An 18,784-nucleotide genomic window follows, 5' to 3' on the forward strand; every position below is an offset into this window, starting at 1 on the left:
CCTGGCGCGTCATCGCCGCACGGTTTCCTGGCAAGGCGCGGCGTGGTGGCGAAGCGAGACGAGGCGCTTTCTATACATCGACAAGCACGCACACCACACAGCGTAGGGTTTCCTTGGTCATTCGAAGACCGGACTGCGCGCGCATGTTGCTACCGGGTCACGTGACAGTCGGGCGGAGTGGGGCGGCCGGCTCGGATTCGTCGAGAGTCTTTCCCCCACTTCACCGCAACCCGAACAAAGAGACACGAAGGTACTTACTCGGGACGGAGTCCGCTGTGACGATTAGAAAGTCGTCGGGACTCACAGAGTGCGGTTCGCGAATTCGGAGGGACAATCCCGTGCCGTGGCGTAAGGATCGTTTGTGTGAGCGAAGCTGGTTTTATCGTGTGTTGAGTTATAGAAACTAAAGGTGAAGCTAGAGAAGTAAATCGAAAGAGACAAGTTTTTATTGTTTTGTTTTCTTGTGTGAAACGTTGCTTTGAAAATCAGACTAATATCAATTTCTTCGTCTATTATTTCTGCCGATAGTCATTGTTGGCCTTTCTGGTTCCGAATAAACTGCAAGATTATTGTGAATCTGATATTCGTTCCGTATAACTGTGTGAAACAGCGTCACGTAGCAAAAAAAAAGGCGATCGATCCTGAAAGTGAAATATTATCGCCGCCGCTCCTACGACGTCCAACCGCCAGCGACAATCGATCGTACCAAGAGAGAGCTTGTCGCTTGCGCGTTTCGAGTTATACGTCGTCATTGTCATCGTATGCAGCCAATCCAAAGCAGCTTACCCGAGCCCGCAGTTTTCAATCGCTGATCACTGCAGCCAGCTTTGCTTTTACGCGAGCGTAACCAAGCATCGGTGGTGTCGTCGCCATTTTGAATCAGTATTTGTTTGAAATCCGTCGCCGTTCCGGTTGCCCGTGGGCCTGTGTGCGCGGCAGAAGGAGAAGCGGATCGATCGAAGCTGAAAGCAGCTGCAGGAGGAACCCGCGCAAGTCCCAAAGCTGGCTTCCAACAACTCTGCCGTTAGCCTAAGAACGGTAATAAAGAGAACGTGACGCAGTGAAAGAGGAAGCAGAAAAAGAAGAAAAAGAATAATAGTTCAATACCTGGACCAACGACAGCACTACCACGTAGCCAAAATGAGGTTGGAAATCGTGTCTGCGGCGGACTTTCTTGTGCATTTACTAAGGCTGCAAACCGGACAGCTGTCCGAGCGGCAGCTCCAAATGTTCAAATCATCGCTCTCCGAGGTACTACGACGCCGATACAGGGATCACTGGTTTCCGGACCGGCCAAATCGGGGTTCGGGATACCGATGCCTCCGCATAAACGGTAAAATGGACCCGGTGATCGCCCAGGCTGGAGCCAACGTCGGTCTCCTGCCCGCCGTTCTTCACAATCTGTTTCCGACGGAGCTGACTATGTGGATCGACCCTGCTGAGGTCTCGTACAGGATCGGCGAGAACGGCTCGATTTGTGTTCTGTACGAACGTACGGAGCCGGACCCGGAGGAGTCGCAACAGTTCGAGAGCTGCAAGGAATCGTTATTCATGGAGCACACGCAGTTCAGCGAGCAAATTGCCGCTTACGTATCAAGTTGAGCCAATCGCCCGCAACAACTTGCAAACAACAACAACACCAATAACAACACGATCTTCTCAAGCTCGCTTAGAAGTTCAGTCGCTCTTCATTCAATCATCTCTCATTATACATACCGAAGCTCGCATATATTTCATCTAATACTGTTATTATTATATCTGCTGTTGTCGCGGCACGATATTATCAAACAACTCTCTGCCCAACGGCGGTATTTCGAAACGCGGCCGTCTCGCTGATTCTCCATCTCCAGCGTCCTTCCAGAGGGACCAAAAACGAGTAATTACTGTTCACACTCCACCAATGATCTCAAAGGAAAGAAGAAGAAGAAGAATGAAGAAAGAAAACTAAGCCACAAAAATCTACCCATGCAGCCTTGACTGAGCCGCGATCCCCAGACTCCATCTACAAATCGTATAAGATTACGAAATCGTCCCCCGCCCTCCCCCCGGCGACGCCGATCGTTCGAATAGCCGGCCATTACAATTTAACGAGGACGCAACGGAAAGCGGTGAGAAAGGGAAAATTAGGGGAAAGAGAAGTAAATTAAACAAACAAACAAAATTTTATAGAGGGCATCTGGAATTGAGGCTATGCTGTGTTTGGGCCACCCCCCACCTCCTTCTACCCCTTCTGCCTCTCGTTTAAGGTCGGACAGAGAGACTGTGTAATGTTAGATCGTTTACTCATCGAATCATGTGAATTGTCATGTACACTTATCATTACTATTGTGCACCAACTCGCAAAAGCACACGTACGCACACCCACACCAAAAATACACTCTCGTATGCACCAGGCAACAACATTTACTTATCCATTATTATACATGTACGTGCGTAACTATGTTGTACGACGTAAGTGGCAAAATAAGATGAAATACAAGAATCAATATTGATCATGATATGGAAAATCAATATCAATGACGCGCGTACATGTATCAACGTATAATATATGTGTAGATGTATTTGTGTGAGTAAGTGAGTATGCGTGTGTGCACGTGTGCGTTTGCGTGTTGAAATACGCGAACGAATTGTATTTGGATATCATCGAATTGTACATTAATATATAGAAATATATATATATATCTTGAAAATTATATATATATACATATTTATATGTATCATTTTTAAAAGTAACTGTGATTTTCTAATCATGAATGAAAGAAATGATGGATTATGAATAATTATTGGATCGATATATATATATATATATATATTCAAGATATGTATGGGAGAAAAAGAGAGAGTGAAATTTTATTAATTTCTAATATCTTATAATTCTACGTATTATACAATATACCTTATACTATTATTGATTTGAGGCTGATTGCAATTTGAACGTAACAAATAATTCAATTGTGTCTGTGTGTATACATATATATACATACATATATATATATATATATATATATATATATATATATATATATATATATATGCATACATACATACATACTATATTAATAATTTTTAAACAAAGCATGTGATTTTTATTGTACAAAACTGATACAGAAGCAGGATATAACATTTGCTGAGTTCAATTGAAAACTTTTACAAATGAATGAATGTAACAATAACATCAATACATGTTATAAAGTAATACAGAAAAATATCGTATATTCTAATTGGTTAGCAAAATCTAAATCTGTTGTTGAATCTCGTTCGATGTACAAAAACTACCGCGGTATCAGGCAAATGTTAAGAAAATAAAAAACAAAACAAAAATCTACGATGTCTGTGATTATACAATGAGGTTAAAGAGAGAGCGTAAGACAATATAAGCAATCTTCATACATGTGTGTATCGATCTAATATATACGAGTATAATATAAACAATTAGAAGTCCACACACATACACACACGTACACCCAAGCGATCAAGATTCACGCATCGCAAGCATGTTTTAGTTGTAAATTTTTAGTGATAAACACACACGTAATGATTTCAGAGATCTCGAACAACTTATTGGTAAAACTGCAACATGTCAAGCGATGCGTACATACATGCCTATATAATTTTCACGTCGCGTTACTCTTATCCCTGGACAATATTGTTGGCTCATTTTATTTTCCGGTTAGAATTTTCATCATAATCGTTATTTTACGGCACTTGGAATAAAAAAAAAAAAAAAAATAAACGTAAGGCTAACAGCAGTCAAATATCGCTCAAATAAAAACATTTTGTTACTACAATATTTATTGAAGCGTCGTTAACGTCGTCATTACGGTTCCGTCGGGTATGCAAATATAACTAGTAACACAGAAAAATTCAACTCTTATTCTCACCTTCGGACATAAATATAAAATATGTAGGTACGCAATACGTACGAATGTAATATTTTCACGGATCGGAACGTTTACGCCGACATCGCGTACATACAAACATTCATACATCTGTAATTATGCAGAACACCATCGTACACTCATATTAACCCTTCTACGTACATAGAAATGTATGCGAACGCGTAGGCGCGAGGATTAGGAATAAAAATAATTAGATTAGTACATATATGAAATCACACACATACGTATGTATTTATATGTCTATTAGTTCGGATAATAGTAATAATGATTATAATAATTGCACCGCTGCTAGGGAATGATAATAACATACCGTGAGAATTCGGCGAAGCGAGCCCTTCGAGATATTCAGTCTGGAAAGGGGGGGGGGGGGGGGGGGCTGCTTCGCCGAATCTTGACTGTACATTGCAAGTGAGTAAATATGTAGTAACAAAATGTGAAAATACCCTACGTGAAATTATATAGTTTACAACGGCGGAAACACTACGCAAACATATACACAGGCACATAGTATGCATAGATAATTGACACAAGTAAAGAGTTGCGAGAAAAAAAACGAATGACAAGCGAAATGTACGGAATTCTATAACGAAATACGTACGTAGTGTGGGAATGCGTGTGTGCGTTTTGCAAATGTGGATTTTGTGCATGCGCGGTGTTTGTATGAGCGAATTGGGGATATACATTTACACACGCGTTTGCGTATTATGTCGGAAGAGTTGGCGTCGCGGGGGGGTGAAAGGGGGATGGTGGAAAATAGGGACTCGCGCGTGTGTATGTATGCATATAATACATATAATCCTGTACTTTGTATCTTATATACAGTGTAGAGCCCTTCAGGAAGAATTTGTACAAAACGGCTGGGATATTCGCCAGCAAATCTGTGATTTTAGCTTGGTTATGATTCAGTATTTTTTTAAATAAAAAATAAAAAAATAAAAATTAAAAAAAAAAAAAAAAATTGCGAAATAAAAAAAAAATGCAAACAAGAAAAAACCGAGAAAAAACCAACGACAACAATCCAAACTTAACACACACGAGATGAAATCAAGAATATAAACACGACATCATCCTAGGTACACTTTACATTCACATTAAACATCCCTGGAATAAAGCGAAAATGACAAGAGGAAAAATAATACACGTTAACTTGCACGGTAACGACGTAAAAATGTTGTGGTAGTATTAACGAGAACAGTTTAAAAAATGTGTAATCGATGAAAATCATGTATAAAAAATGACTTGTATGTAAAAAGAATTATACGAAAAAGAAATGTAAAACTTGTGTACAGAAGCTATAACCACGCTATTTTAATCATGTGAAAAATGTACGTCTCGTGGCAGCAGTGAAAAATCGAATGTACTATTTAGAAAATTTCATAATTTTATCGGGTATTTGGAATAATTTCGAGCAAATTGCAAAACACTTGTGTGTGTAAAAAGAAAGTAATAATTTGTAACGAGCGAGTTGGATTTTGTCGGATTTTTTTCTGAGCATCTTCTTCACCGTTTTGAATGTTTAGAAGTTCTTTTCCCTTTTTGGAAACACGTTTCGAGACGATTGGGAGGAAACGTATCGCTGGGTAATTTTATGCAATTCTTAACACTGAACTTTTGGGCGAGCACTTTTGAGACAGAGTTTCATTTGTTCATACATATCATCATCATCTAATTATAGTTGTGTTAGTCGTAGTGGATAAAACATTTACTTTCTGGTCGTGATCTCGGGATGCATAAAAAAAAAAAAACTCAGATAAACACACGCAAAATTGGCTCGTGCGTGCCTTTTGCCAATTCTATCGACGTCAAATCTGCGTCCACGCTTTTTATCATTCTTGATAAACAACGACGCAAAATTTGTTGCGCTTCTTTCTTTTTCTGGTTATTTGGTTCGAAAAGTTTGAAAATTTTCATACTTGTTATCCAACTCGTGTCGTAAAAGAGAATAATAATTCAGATCCAAACAAAGTTTGTGATTGGGATACTGAAACGTGATTGTAGATTCTACCACCTTACAGACAGTTCTTTTATAAAATGGCACAAAAATAACATCATAACGGTAAAGTCCATCTAGTGGTCCATCTAGTCTTTTGTTGAAATCGAGCCGCGCTGCAATCTGTAGTTTTTATGGATCATGGCAAGTTGAAGGTGTGTACACCACTGTAGATCCTAATTTCAAATGAATACGAGCACTAATTTTATGTATGTTTAATCGATAACGTGTGCGGTTTGGCAAGTGGGTTAAGGAACCATAGAAACCAACATGAAAAGAGGCATGACTGACACCATATAATGTAGACAGTAGGCACTGACTTTATTCACCGGTCGTGCGTTGCCAAATTCAATGACGTAGTGTTGGTCAGATCCTCTTTTCTGCTTGGTCTATGTTGGATCGTAACTGTAATGTGCAGATAGATTCGATGAATAATATAGTAAATCAGGCTAGCGCAAACAAGTAAGAATGCATAATAGAGAACGGAAGAGCGAGAGTTAGAAAGCTGGAGATGAGAAGAGAGGGTGCTCGAAGCGAGGTGCGGGATCCACATCACCGGGCCGAGTGACATGTGATTAAGACTGTACTAAATCATATATTATAGGATAAAAGAAAAGAAAATGAGAAAGAAACAAAAACGAAGACTTTGTAAAATCATGTATAAACTTTACTTAAAGTAATATAAAAAATAAGAGTAACAAACAAGGACCAATGGTGAACTCGCCGTCGCGTCGGGCTCCGCTCCATACGCATATATATATATACACACTAGAGTAATAATAATAATATACGTAAATGTATATATTATGATGCACAGTCACTCAATGCATAGACGTTATGGAAAAATTTTGGAAATTTAAAGAACAAACATATACATCATATGAAATTTGCCAAATGCGTTTCCATATATGTATATCTGCATGAAAAACACCTACATACATAATACATCCCCCCCGGATCAATCAGTCAACCAACCCAGAACAAGAATCCCTAAAATTTTAGACTCATACCTATTATTATAATTACAATATTATTATTATTATTATTATTATTATTATTATTATTATTATTAAGTCTATTGTATCAATGTATAATTATATTTAGTTGATAGATTACAAATTATTATTTCTCGCTTGTATATATATGCCGTGAGATCGGAAAAATTTAACTCTTTTAATGAAAGAATGAAATAATAATAATTAAAAAAAAAAAAAAATAATTTTTTCGAATGTTTTTGTACAGAGAAAATAAAAGTAAGGGCCTCGTGCTTATGGAATTTCATGAATATAAAAATGATGAAAAAATTAACATCTTTGTCTCTTATCATTTGATTCGAAACACCCTCCTCAAACGTTTTACATTTTATCTCAGGTTATTAAATGGATTCGATTTTATAGACGAACATTGTCAAATTTCACCACAATTTTATTCAATTTTAGAATTGGGATTACAAAGTTTTTGTTTCTGATATTCTATCAATAAAAATATTATTGAAATTCAATAACTCAATGATAACTTTATTCGATATTATAGATTGAAAACCATTATAGCTTTTTATTCCCGAGAAAGAAATCAATAATCTTTAGATCTTGAGAATATTTTGTCAGCTAGTCTCTTGAGTGTAGCTGTTCTAATTATGTTATTTTAACACGGACCACGTGTGCGTAAACACTACCGTAGGTGGGGGAGTACGTTACGTTCGCCGTGCTAGGAATTATATTACCATTAATTCGTATTCGTCACACACAGCCGTATGACAATAGTTTGTAAGTTTCTAAACCCAATCACCGAAGGTACAATAAAGCCTCGCCCATTTCACAATTCAGTACCCAGCAATACGATTTAGGCAACGTTGAATGTCTTTTCACAGGTACCCAACAGACGAATGGACGATGAAAGTATATAAAACATTTGATAGTGAACCATGGTCATGAAAAGACGGCAAATAAGTTTAGGGAATTCATTATGCATCCTCATCAAAAGAAACTGATTTTCTACTAACGACGTCCTGTTACATTTTAAAATGTAATCAACGTTGAATTGACGCGCGAGTATAAAGTAACTTCAGCGATGTGGTATCGTCTCTGGGTTCAGTTGATCCTGATGTGCTAGACTCGTACAACATAGGGAAGGACAAGCGGGTTCAATAAAAACGTCAGCAGAATGCATTCGCGCATGTCGTGAAGTTCCGACGGCCATGTTGCCAAGCGGTGCGTCACTGGCTACCAAGTTCTTTTGCTTCTTCTCTTTAAACTATAGTGTGGAGTTTTGTTGTGTCTCGAGTAGCGTCCTCGTGGTATGACGCGCGTTGCACCATGGGAGACACTGTAAAGCCTCACGCCTTTGGCGAGGATGGAGTGAAAAGACGATGAAAATAAACAGAGGCCGTGGCACGAGATAAGACGGAGGATCGACCAGGGCTGGTAAACAACCTCGACACAGCAGTAGCGGCGAAGCGCGGTAATATGGTTTTGTAACTTTCGTGTCGAAAATCAGTGAACATAAGCAAAATGCTGGTAGGAAAGAGGAATTGCACAACCGCACACGTCCGACGTTCCCATCTTCGTTGAGGATTTGGCACATAATACGTATCTTAGAAGCTTACGTGCTCACGTTGTCGGCAGCTCAGAAATCGGAATTTGAAATTTCCTTCTCAGTCGTTAGAATCAATGTTTACAGTTGGACAAACAATGATGCTGACTTGGAGAACTTGTAATGCGAACGAATGAAAAGTTGTTTGTATTGTAACAACCGAGCGCGACAAGGTTGCAGCTAAGAACGTTGAACGTTGTTCAACTCTTCGGGTTGACAATTATTTTTTCAACGCTTCTCAAGGTAATTCATATTTGCCAATTTATTCTTAGTACTAGTATCGTTTAATTACACACGACAACGTCAGTGAGGCCGAGAAAATTTTGCGGGGAGCGCAAGGTCTGCGTTGTGTCATTGTCGTATTGAAATATCCGTACCTACATTCGCTTTGTCCTGAGAAACACCTCGAGCTTCTAATATCAAAATTGTGGGTTTTACCGGGAACAATAACGATACAGTATTTTTACGAACATTGAAATAATGATTGTAACGACGTTAAATTCAAAGCCCCCAGAAGTTTAGAAAACATCACGTGTTTGTCGTTCGGTTTCGAATCACCATTGTCTTATTGTTGCTGAAGGTGTTCGATACTTCGAGAGGACAATATCGGAAAAAGGGTAAACTGTGAAATGCTAAGGCTGGGGAACTAACCGTACATTGTCTTGACGATCAACGATGCAGTGTATTGCCAATTACGTTTTCTATTCCTTTTTTTACAACGCAACGCTTTGTGCATGACCTTAACATAAATTGAACTAACAGTTTTTTCTTAATCGCTAGATCGATCGACGACTTCGCAACTAGAGATTTTGGTATGCGCTAATGCAAGAAAATATGGCAAGTTTTAAATTGTGCAGAAACTAATTTTCTTGCGAGGCGTTCTCTGTTATTTACACGTGCATTGCCTGTGGTTCTTCACTGCCTTGTGGAATAGTTATCGGCTCATACATCCCAAGAACGTCGTAAGCCTGTAGTTTGTAAGGTAGATTAGACGCGGCGCGTTTATACGTCGCGATAAGATTAATTATCAGTTTAAACGCATTTCAAGATAATCAACGCAATTGTTTTTCTCTCGAAAACTATAATTATCGTCTCCGGAAACAATAAAATTCAAAGTAACGTAGGTTCTTAAAAATTTTAGGAACCTTTCAAAAGCGGCAAAAAGGTGGACAGACCCTCCTAGTTCCGTAGATAAACCACACGGAGGATCAAGTAAGTCGGTATTTAGCAAAAATTCCGCTCACCATTCTGCCTGATATAATATCTGTATAAGTTTGCTTCGTTTTATCTTCTGTCCTTTTCTTTTTGTGTTATAGTCGTGGTTATGTATTGGTCATGTAACAAATGTACATATTTGCACACACTTACAACGTACATGTACGGTGTGTCACTTCTTGCGGTCAAATTTTTCTACGCTTTACTTTGTCGAATCGAGGCAGGGAAACTTAAAGGGGGGTCGAGGGGGGGGGGGGGGGGGGGGGGGAGCTACGGGGTATCCGATATACCTGTTTTGTGTAATACGCTGACGAAAGTAGCAAATCCCTCTCGACACATTCGCCAAAATAGTCTGTGAATCTGTTAGTTCAGCATTATTTATTCATTCTACGGTCTGTATACATTCATGCAGAAATTCAAATGGGTTCTATTTCGTCGAATCGGAACGAGTCTCGTGTAGATGTCGGTGCTTTTGGCCATTCGAGGATTTCGTACGTCTCGGGGATAACTGAATATTCGGATTTCGAAACTACGAGCGCAGGTATCCGTCCTGGAAAAGAATTGATTTTTCAGTCGTCCGAATTTTTCAAAACGAATTTATCATGTATATGTATCTAGGGCTGAGATCTTCGAAGTGTTCAGTTCCGCCTACGTTTATACGGAAGATTTTTTCGTTGCATACTAACATACATCCGCTTTTGAATATCACTCAATTTTCACGACTGCGCAGAGTTTTGCAAAACGTTTAATTGTCACGCCGCCGCTAGCGCCGGTATTATTCGTTATGTAGCCGCACAGCGGGCAGGCAGGCGAGAGGAGGCTAGGAACGCGTGATTCGGCGATTCTACATGTAGCGGCCATCTTGGTGCGCGTAACTCGTGCCGCTCGGCCTCTCTGCGGTTTGGCTGTCGTTGCAAAATATTTATTCGCTAAACATTGAGCAACGAAACCTTGCAAATCCACATACTGCTCTCAACGATGTACATATTTCATCCCGTTCGGTAAAGGCTCGTTTGTCCTCCGTATAAAGCAGACGACGTGTTTCTTCGCACGCAGCACCATCCGGTAACAAAATTCATTGCATTTTTGTGTTAAACAGGTTTCAGAAAATAACTAAAAGAAAAGGACGAAAAAAAGTACAAGCTTATTATGTTCGTTTCACAGCCTCGAGCAAGCGAGTTTCTAAATGCCATGTTGGTATATTCTGATCATTGCTAACGAATTAATATACTTAAAAGTGTAATTTAAGGAATATAAATATTTTTTTCTTTCGTTCGTGACATATTTTTTCGACGTTCGTCATAATACACGCAATACGCGCGGAGAATTTTTCGTTGAGAAAATTTTGTTTCTCTGTATTGTTATTAGTTTTACTTTTTACCCATATTTTTTTTTTTTTTTTTTATAAACTCGAGAGTTTGTAACCGACAGAATGGCCGCCCGCTATACCCGTTTCGAAATTGTACACAACGCTGTCCAGAATTTCTGTAACACCAAATCATCATACATTCACGATATATATTACTAGCGAACTCCCTCCTTCTCCTCTTGCACTCCTGCCTCCACGTTCTCCCTCCTTCTATTCTATAAGGAACAAATTACCGCAGCAGAGGGGACGACTCCGAATTGGGCGATTATAAAACGTGCGCGAATCCATGTTACGATATTTGATTGCCACCACCAGCACAGATAACATTTTCGCCCGCAAGGATCGTATAATTGTCTCAACATCAAGTTACGCTAATCAGCGACTGAAGTTGTAATTAACAGAGAACGCATCCGACAGTATAAAAATGTATTCGTAAATGTCTACATTACATGTCAAATATCTTTTCTCTGACGTTTGAACTGCATTACGCATTAATTCATACCTATGTAATAAGTCTTATTGATAACCTTTATACCTTTCTGTTCAGATTATTATTGATCTACGTAATTTTTTGATTCCTCCAATATCAAGATATGCAGCATAAACAGGAACATGGCAGCGTGTGTGATCTTTCGTTCGCGCTAGACGATGAAAACGCTTGAAATCTTATCGCCTAGAAAGTAGCCGGGTACTTATCCGAGGTTCAAGTTATCCTCTCGATGCGTTTATATGTCACGACAATCACGAGACACCCACTATTCAGTGCTCTACGTAGGTGTGTGTGTGTACACACACACACACACACATATGTATATATATATTCACAAACGGGAAGATTTATAGATCTATGGATAAAGACGTAGAGACTCATTCCTTGCTTCCTTAGCATTCCGTGACCTTTATAACTCCGAAGACGACCGACAATCCGTTGCTCGAACTATCGTGAACTCTTCGTCCCGGAGTTTTGCTGAAAGTCAAGGAGTGCAGATACTGTGCATCAGATACTTTCGAAAGATCTGGAGTCAATGCATGGCGGACGGAAGTTGTGACCTGAAACATAGATGGCAGATAATTCGATCGATCGGAGGATGAAGCCTAGCAGTCGACTTGGTAACGAGTTTACTCTACGTCGTGGCGAATTGTGCTCCGACGTTTTTTGGGAGAGAAAACTACGGAGTGCTCGAGCATCGTTGATGACAAACAAACCAAATCGACAAGTGGTCGCTGGTCCGTGGAGGAGTGGAGGTGCAACCTGTCCATGCCGATACCGCTCTTTCGATTGCAGCAGGCAGGCGGAGAATCAGGTTGTCTCAGAGGTCAGCTTCGGTTACTGCCCTGATGTTCTTCTCTGTCTTTCGCTGCATTGTGTGATACTACTGCCGATGCGAGAAACAGACGAATGTTTCCTCGGCGTTTCATCTTCGTCCGCATGCAAAAACTACCCAAAACTACACTAATTCACGCTCCACCGAGCCAAGGGTAACACACGTCTAGTTCTCCTCTTGTCGTCCCTATAAGTGCAGGTAATGCAATATCTAAATTGATGATTTCAAGGTCTTCAGCAGAGAATTGGAGTTGGATATTGTCTGACTGAGAGTTTCTCGTACCCGTAATCCGTGCATTGAAACTTGTGTTAGTAAGCCATGTTCAATACCTCACAACATCCATTTACTTCAGATCCGCGATCCAAGTATCCGAGCGAGCCTGTCAAAGTACGGAGAAACGTTGTTATAAATCTCAAGTGCGAATGTTACTAGGGTACACAAGAGGCGACTAGCAGTTCCATTTGTTACATCTGACAATGATGCTTGTTATATAGGCTGCGTCGAAACAATCGGTAACCCCGGAGCTTAAGGAGAATATGGATGTGTGCAATCGGATTTTTTTTTTTCATCTTTGCCAGAAGTCAGAGGCCAGTAAAGTTCGAAGTGTTTCTTTCAACGTATCTATTTATCGAGGAATTACGTTTGCCTGCAGTGCTATTTGCTGAATATCGAAGACGCTCCATGAACGCGAAAGGTAGTGACGCCGGGGGAAATTTTTTCGGCCTGCATAGCCGAGGGAACCTTGTTGTGGATTTAAATCTGCGGTCTACTAGGAAAATTACACCGTGGTTGATGTCAGACGGTCATATATTTCATTGGGATGCCGGTTGACCTGTTTCGGCGAGTGGATCTTCTCACGCTTCGCTTCAGCCATAAATGCCTCTTCACGAACCCGATTGAACAATCTATCTCGCCTGTTGAACTCTTTTCTGTTGGCTGCTCACCCGGAATCGTCCGCAAGCCTTTCCTCCCATGAACCGACGTCACGACGATGCCTGGAGATAGTAAACCTTGGCCTGACCGATAAACTTTATCTTCTAGCTGCCGCCGAGTCAAATACATATCTCTGTTATAACGATATCAACAATCGACTAGCGCCTTGGGCTCGTTTTATTTGTTGTTATTTTAATAAACACCGATTACTATGCCCGTCGGCACCGCTCCGAGTCGTTTCGAAGTTATCACACGCCTCGAGACTCCTCGCATGAGTTAGATGCTAGGCCGCCATGTTTCCGCTTGCTACCATACCTAGAGGAACTAATCCAGGCGCAACAAGTATATGCGCAGCTTTTATACTTCAGGAGTAGAACGACTATAAGCCGTTACCACGCTGCAAATTATTTTCATCAATAGTAAACCAGCATTGTTACACCGTTAGAATAATTTACCTAACTAAACACGATGTCCCAGCAGGTACATTTTATATTTGTGCTTTTCTAATATCAACACTTAAACTGTCATATTAACATTTAATTTGTTATTTTTACTTCCTTTTTTTTCACTTATCGTTAGTAATACATTAAAAACCGGTTAAATCAACCCAAAAATCTAAGCGGATCTACTGGGACATTTTTTTTCTATCCGTGTAGAAATTGTTTACGTACATTGTGAAGTATGGTTCTAATAAGGAACTAGGCGTTGGAGGAATTCCGAATATTGTTAATATGTTCTTCTCTTCTCATTGAAAATATGAAAGAATTCGTTGATCCATATAGATGATGGATTAAAAGTGCATCGATGCTAATGATTTATGGCTTCGTTTAAAATAATTACGGAACATATCCCTCCTGATGATGATATGGATAGAAAATCCGTCAGTGTCTTCGCGCTTGCTTATAACACACATGGTGTTAATAGTGTTATCGAGCACCAACACGCGATGTTCGATATATCGATTAAGCACCTTGTCATAATATGGACGATCGTATCCGTGATGATTTTACGATAGCGCGATGGTCTGAAATAGAAGTTGACGTAGTTTTGATAGTAAAAAAACACACAGTAAACGATACGTCATCTAACCTTTCATCCAGTGATGCGCTTGTGATTTATTATAATTAGTTTTGACCGACGGTCGTTTATGATTTCGAGACAGCTTCTAACTCTGTTAGGGTTTTCTGGACACAATGAAAAAGTGTAGCACATTGACGTCGAATTGAACACATTTTGAAATACGATTGAAATATGTTCGTTAAAACTCATCATCAACATTTTTTGTCGCAGTTTGATTTCTGATGGCAAAACAAGAATGGTACTGAACGAGGGAAGCTCCAGCGGTGAAACGTGGATACGTGAAATTGATGCGGCAGAAAGAGCAAAACAGAAAAATGACCGCGCGTGGAAATTCGTTCTTGATCAAATTTTCATCGCCGGTGATCGTCGATCCGTCAAAGAGTGTGTCTATCGCGGGGAAGGAAACGCAAACTTGGTGCTGGCACTGCCTTGTGTAAGTATTCTTAATGTATTTATACTGGCCAATATCGGAGTATTTACACGCCAAACCTTTCTTTGAATCGCTGACGCTGCAACTCTGACACTCTGCTTCTTCGTCGATCCAGTTTTCTTAATGGTAGTTGACATATAAGGCGGGAGAAGGAGACAATGGAAAATTACGTGAACCGCAGTAGAACACGCATGTTCGACGTGTGGGTGTGGGCATACTGGAATAGTTCAACCATTGGCCTGATATCGTGTATCGCGGTGATTGTGCCGGGCCACCAACCGCCACATCTACTACGCAGTAGAGCTGAGCAGTAATTAGTTGATTATACAAATTCTAGCAGCGTGTGATAGAACACTGTCCAGAGAAAACACGTTCACTAGCGAACCTGTTTGTCTCACTCTTAGTATTGATCAATGAGTCATGGGGTCTACTTGCTTAACCCAAATTTAGGATTTCGAAGCTATAAAGATTCAGCCGTCTTCGCCTTCTCACTTGTTGTTGCCATGATTATTCACGTTTCGCGGCTTCGCTGATTTTTCTTCACGACTAATTCCTTTCGCGGGAAATTTGAATTGGAGGTAACTGATCTCTGGTATTGGAACCCTTGATCACTCGGTTGACTTGGATGAAATTCCGATGAGAAACGTATCTCTTGACGTCAAATCTCGCCTCTGGTGATATAATTATTACCCGATTGGGTTAATGTCCTTCAAACATAGAAGACGTCACGAGAGCCCATCAAAGATATCCGTGCTTCGCATTGTTGCAAACCCGTTAATTCGTTCTCAGCTTTAGTAAGAAACTAGTTAAGGGAGTACGTGTGTAACAAAGGCTTAAACTTTCTCGATGTTTTTCCCTACCCGATGTATGTGTACATTATACACTTCGAGGGGAATTGTACTTTTAAACTGTATATTATTATTTAACTTTCAATATAAAGACGGCGCATTGTCATTTATTAAGCACTTTTCTCGAATGATATTTACAGGAGCGGAAAGTGGTGCGGTTTCGGAAGTCTTTACCTGGCAAGGCCGATCCGGATGGAGGCGAGGCACGAACGAGACAGGAAAATCAGTTTCTGAGAGTCGTAATCTTACGATTTCTTGGCGAATACGTTGAACCCCCAGAAATAATTCGTGGCAGGCCGGAAGATATGGCGCTGCTGTCCGAAGCTATACGCTCTCTGCGTCCAGGTGAGTAAGATCTCTCGATTCCCTTCTTAAAATAACATGCTGCGTTTAGAAATGTCTCAAGTATTGTGTAAAATACTGCGAATTTATATTTCATTAACTATTTTCTCCGCAGAAAGTCGCCGCGGGAAAGACATAGTCGAAGAGTACGTCACCAAATACGTAGATTATGCCTTTTTACCTGCCAAACTTACCGATTCGCTGCAACAGTACCATTGCAGTCGACCTACTTTCTGCGTTGAAATCAAACCTAAACAAGGATTCAGGCACGAATCGGACGAACAGTTCCAGAGGTGCACGTATTGTCTTACGCAATACTCCAAGGTAACGCCCGATGAAGTTAATTGTTATTACATAAATAAATTACATAAGTTGATAAATAGGGTTTCTCAGGTGTTTCGGCAAGAGACAAATTTTTACTTTCCTGGTTTCTCGACTGGGACGTGGTCAGCCATCATCAGATGAAATTCCCGCAAGTTTGACCGATAGACCGGAGAAATTCTATTTATTCATCACTGACTGCTGAAAACAATCTATTGGTAATGAAAATTGTGTAAAAGTACGAAATTTGTAAGACGTGGTAGAATAATTAAAAAATCGTATCTCGACTTTCAGATGAACAGCGGAGTGATTAAATCTCGTAGTACTTACTGCCCGTTCGATCTGTTCTCCGGCGATGCGGAACGTATGAAAAAATCCATTCATGGTCTTCTGAAGTCTCCTCAAAACAATCTCAGGATTTTCAAAAATGGCAACATAATCTATGACTGTAATAGTAATCCAGATGACTTGGAGTATATTTTAGGAGAATGGTTCGTTGCCAGTAGATATCGATCTATGGAACAGTATTTAAAAATTTTCGTCAGACTCGTTAGCACCGCTTTATTGAGAGAATTCCATCATACCCCGATGAACGAATCAGCATATTGTCCATTGGCTCGAATATCGTCACAGGATTGTGACAATGAGACACGAATTGAACAAGAGCTCGTAGTGAAGGCGAAGAAACTCCTGTACTTATCAGATTACGTAAGTATGCCTCATTTTTATCCGATAATGCTTTTTAATCTGACGTGGATATTTTTCCTCTTGTAGACCATTTTCAATGCTTTATCGCGTTTTTCAGGAGTGCAATTTCATTGGCGGTGACCTCCTACCAGATTCTGTCCTTGGACGAATCCGTCGCATGCAGCAATTGCCGTATTACAGTACCGACATCGTATATAAAATATATTTGAAGTATATACGAATTTGGAACGATAACTCGATTTATTCCAGTATGATAAGAATGCACAGCAGCAAGAAGAACGAACTGCCTATCAGAATCGAAGAACTATGTGAGGTGCGTTATCTTTTAAAAATTTCTTATCGTTAGTTTGATTTACACTTTTACATTGTTATTCTGTCTGCCCAGAGATGCGAGTCTGCACGGACAAAGGATGCGTCAAGCGCTGCCTATTCCTCTGTAAATCCATCCGAAAGTACAAATACCTTGAAGCCGAAAATTCCTGGCAAAAATGGAAATAACAGCACTGCGTCGGCGGATTTCCGAAGTAATAAACTTGATCGAAATCTAGACGAAACCGAAGGGGAGATAAATATCGCAATCACAAATGACGAGTTGCGAGCTTTACAGAATTATCTCCTCGCAACAACTGCCAAGGATTGCTCCATTCTAATGGCCTTCCAAGAAATTGACTCCGCGTAAGTAATTCACCTGTTTAGCATAGAAATTTCAAGACTAGGTCACGGTCGGAGATTTACAGTTGAATGTTCGTTTTTTTTTTATAGGTGCATACCCAATGTAGCGGAACCAAATGTCGTGGAGACAGACCAGCTTAGTTTTTTGGTCAATGTGGGTATCCTGGACGTGGACCCGAAGTCCATACACTGCATTAAAAAACACCGGAAACGCGACATAAACGTTCTTGTTTCTGTTACGAAAATTTTAGAAAAAGAGGTTTAATTGGTAAATAAATTATTTTTCAGTACAGCGTAATTCTACTGTCACGTTTTTTAAGCTGCGTTTTATTCTAGTAGATACCAAGAAAATCATGCTCTTCCTCGTTAAATAAAATCGAAACTTGTTCACGTGCACGTTTCATTGGCACAATTCAGTTGAGTGCAACATATAAACAATTTTAAGATCGTAAGCAGCAATTGATAGTAAAAAAAAAAAAAACCTATCAGTTTTAGTTGAGTTGAAACTGAAAAGGTGTAAAGTGAGAGAAACTTGGTAATTATAGTTGAATGACAATGCAAATCTCTCTACTACAAAGTAATCGATAGTATATATGCTGTCGAATAGTCATAATCATTGTAATTAGACGATAGCTTTAAGTCACATAATTAGGCGATGTTAGTGATAAGAGACTATTCTGTATTTTTTAACTAGTCATAGTGTTATTTGTTCAAGAATAGCAAGGAAAGTAATATTCTGATTTTTTATATCACTTTGAAACATTTTATGTTGATATGTTTTGTTCCAGTTTTGTGATGGAAGGCGAAAATGAAAGTCAGATTCATTCTCACCTAATAATAAGTAAATGTGTCTGTACAGAACCAAAAGCCGTTTTCCCTGAAAATTGATTTTACTTTATGAATGAAATCACAAAAAGTATTCGACGATTAACTTTTTCTGCACCGATAATTCATTGGCATAAGTCTATTCGGATCAGAATCTGATATGCGATTTCTAGCTTACAGGGAGAAATATGATGATAAGTTAGTCCACGAAGTTGAAAGGATTTATTACAATTAA

The 18,784-nt window shown here is 39.7% G+C and overlaps 2 protein-coding genes and 1 long non-coding RNA gene across 10 annotated transcripts in view; 2 read left to right on the top strand and 1 right to left on the bottom strand.

The window, feature by feature from the left end:
* Positions 1–18,264, top strand: part of Ipk1 (Inositol phosphate kinase 1) — a 43,267-nt gene extending 25,003 nt beyond the window's left edge. For 2 of the 8 annotated variants that reach the window (XM_046626625.2, XM_046626622.2), the window contains exons 2-8: positions 14,614–14,836; positions 15,822–16,026; positions 16,139–16,347; positions 16,639–17,052; positions 17,150–17,365; positions 17,438–17,727; positions 17,815–18,264. In XM_046626625.2, the coding sequence (XP_046482581.1) occupies positions 14,639–14,836; positions 15,822–16,026; positions 16,139–16,347; positions 16,639–17,052; positions 17,150–17,365; positions 17,438–17,727; positions 17,815–17,989 (1,707 nt within the window). In that variant the 5' untranslated portion in view covers positions 14,614–14,638 and the 3' untranslated portion in view covers positions 17,990–18,264. Of the gene's footprint in view, positions 1–8,117; positions 8,350–8,584; positions 8,725–9,672; positions 9,694–10,550; positions 10,762–12,272; positions 12,382–12,620; positions 13,231–14,613; positions 14,837–15,821; positions 16,027–16,138; positions 16,348–16,638; positions 17,053–17,149; positions 17,366–17,437; positions 17,728–17,814 lie in introns of those variants that run through there. The other 6 variants (XM_046626627.2, XM_046626628.2, XM_069136543.1 and 3 more) reach the window with 6 other exon arrangements.
* LOC124219281 (protein BTG2) lies at positions 257–7,146 on the top strand. The gene has a single exon (XM_046626629.2). The coding sequence runs from the start codon at positions 1,141–1,143 to the stop codon at positions 1,600–1,602; it is 462 nt and encodes a 153-aa protein (XP_046482585.1). The 5' UTR covers positions 257–1,140; the 3' UTR covers positions 1,603–7,146.
* Positions 12,230–15,034, bottom strand: LOC124219283 (uncharacterized). Its single transcript, XR_011177291.1, has 2 exons — positions 14,893–15,034; positions 12,230–12,769 (listed from the first exon to the last, which is right to left on the bottom strand). It is a non-coding gene; the product is annotated as an uncharacterized lncRNA (long non-coding RNA).
* Positions 18,265–18,784: the final 520 nt, after the last annotated feature.

The sequence above is a fragment of the Neodiprion pinetum genome, chromosome 5, assembly GCF_021155775.2.
Source record: "Neodiprion pinetum isolate iyNeoPine1 chromosome 5, iyNeoPine1.2, whole genome shotgun sequence".
Classification (NCBI taxonomy): Eukaryota; Metazoa; Arthropoda; class Insecta; order Hymenoptera; family Diprionidae; genus Neodiprion; species Neodiprion pinetum.

Bases quoted from the DNA above. Each gene is read 5' to 3' on its own strand.
- LOC124219281 (XM_046626629.2), top strand. From the start codon at position 1,141: ATGAGGTTGGAAATCGTGTCTGCGGCGGACTTTCTTGTGCATTTACTA.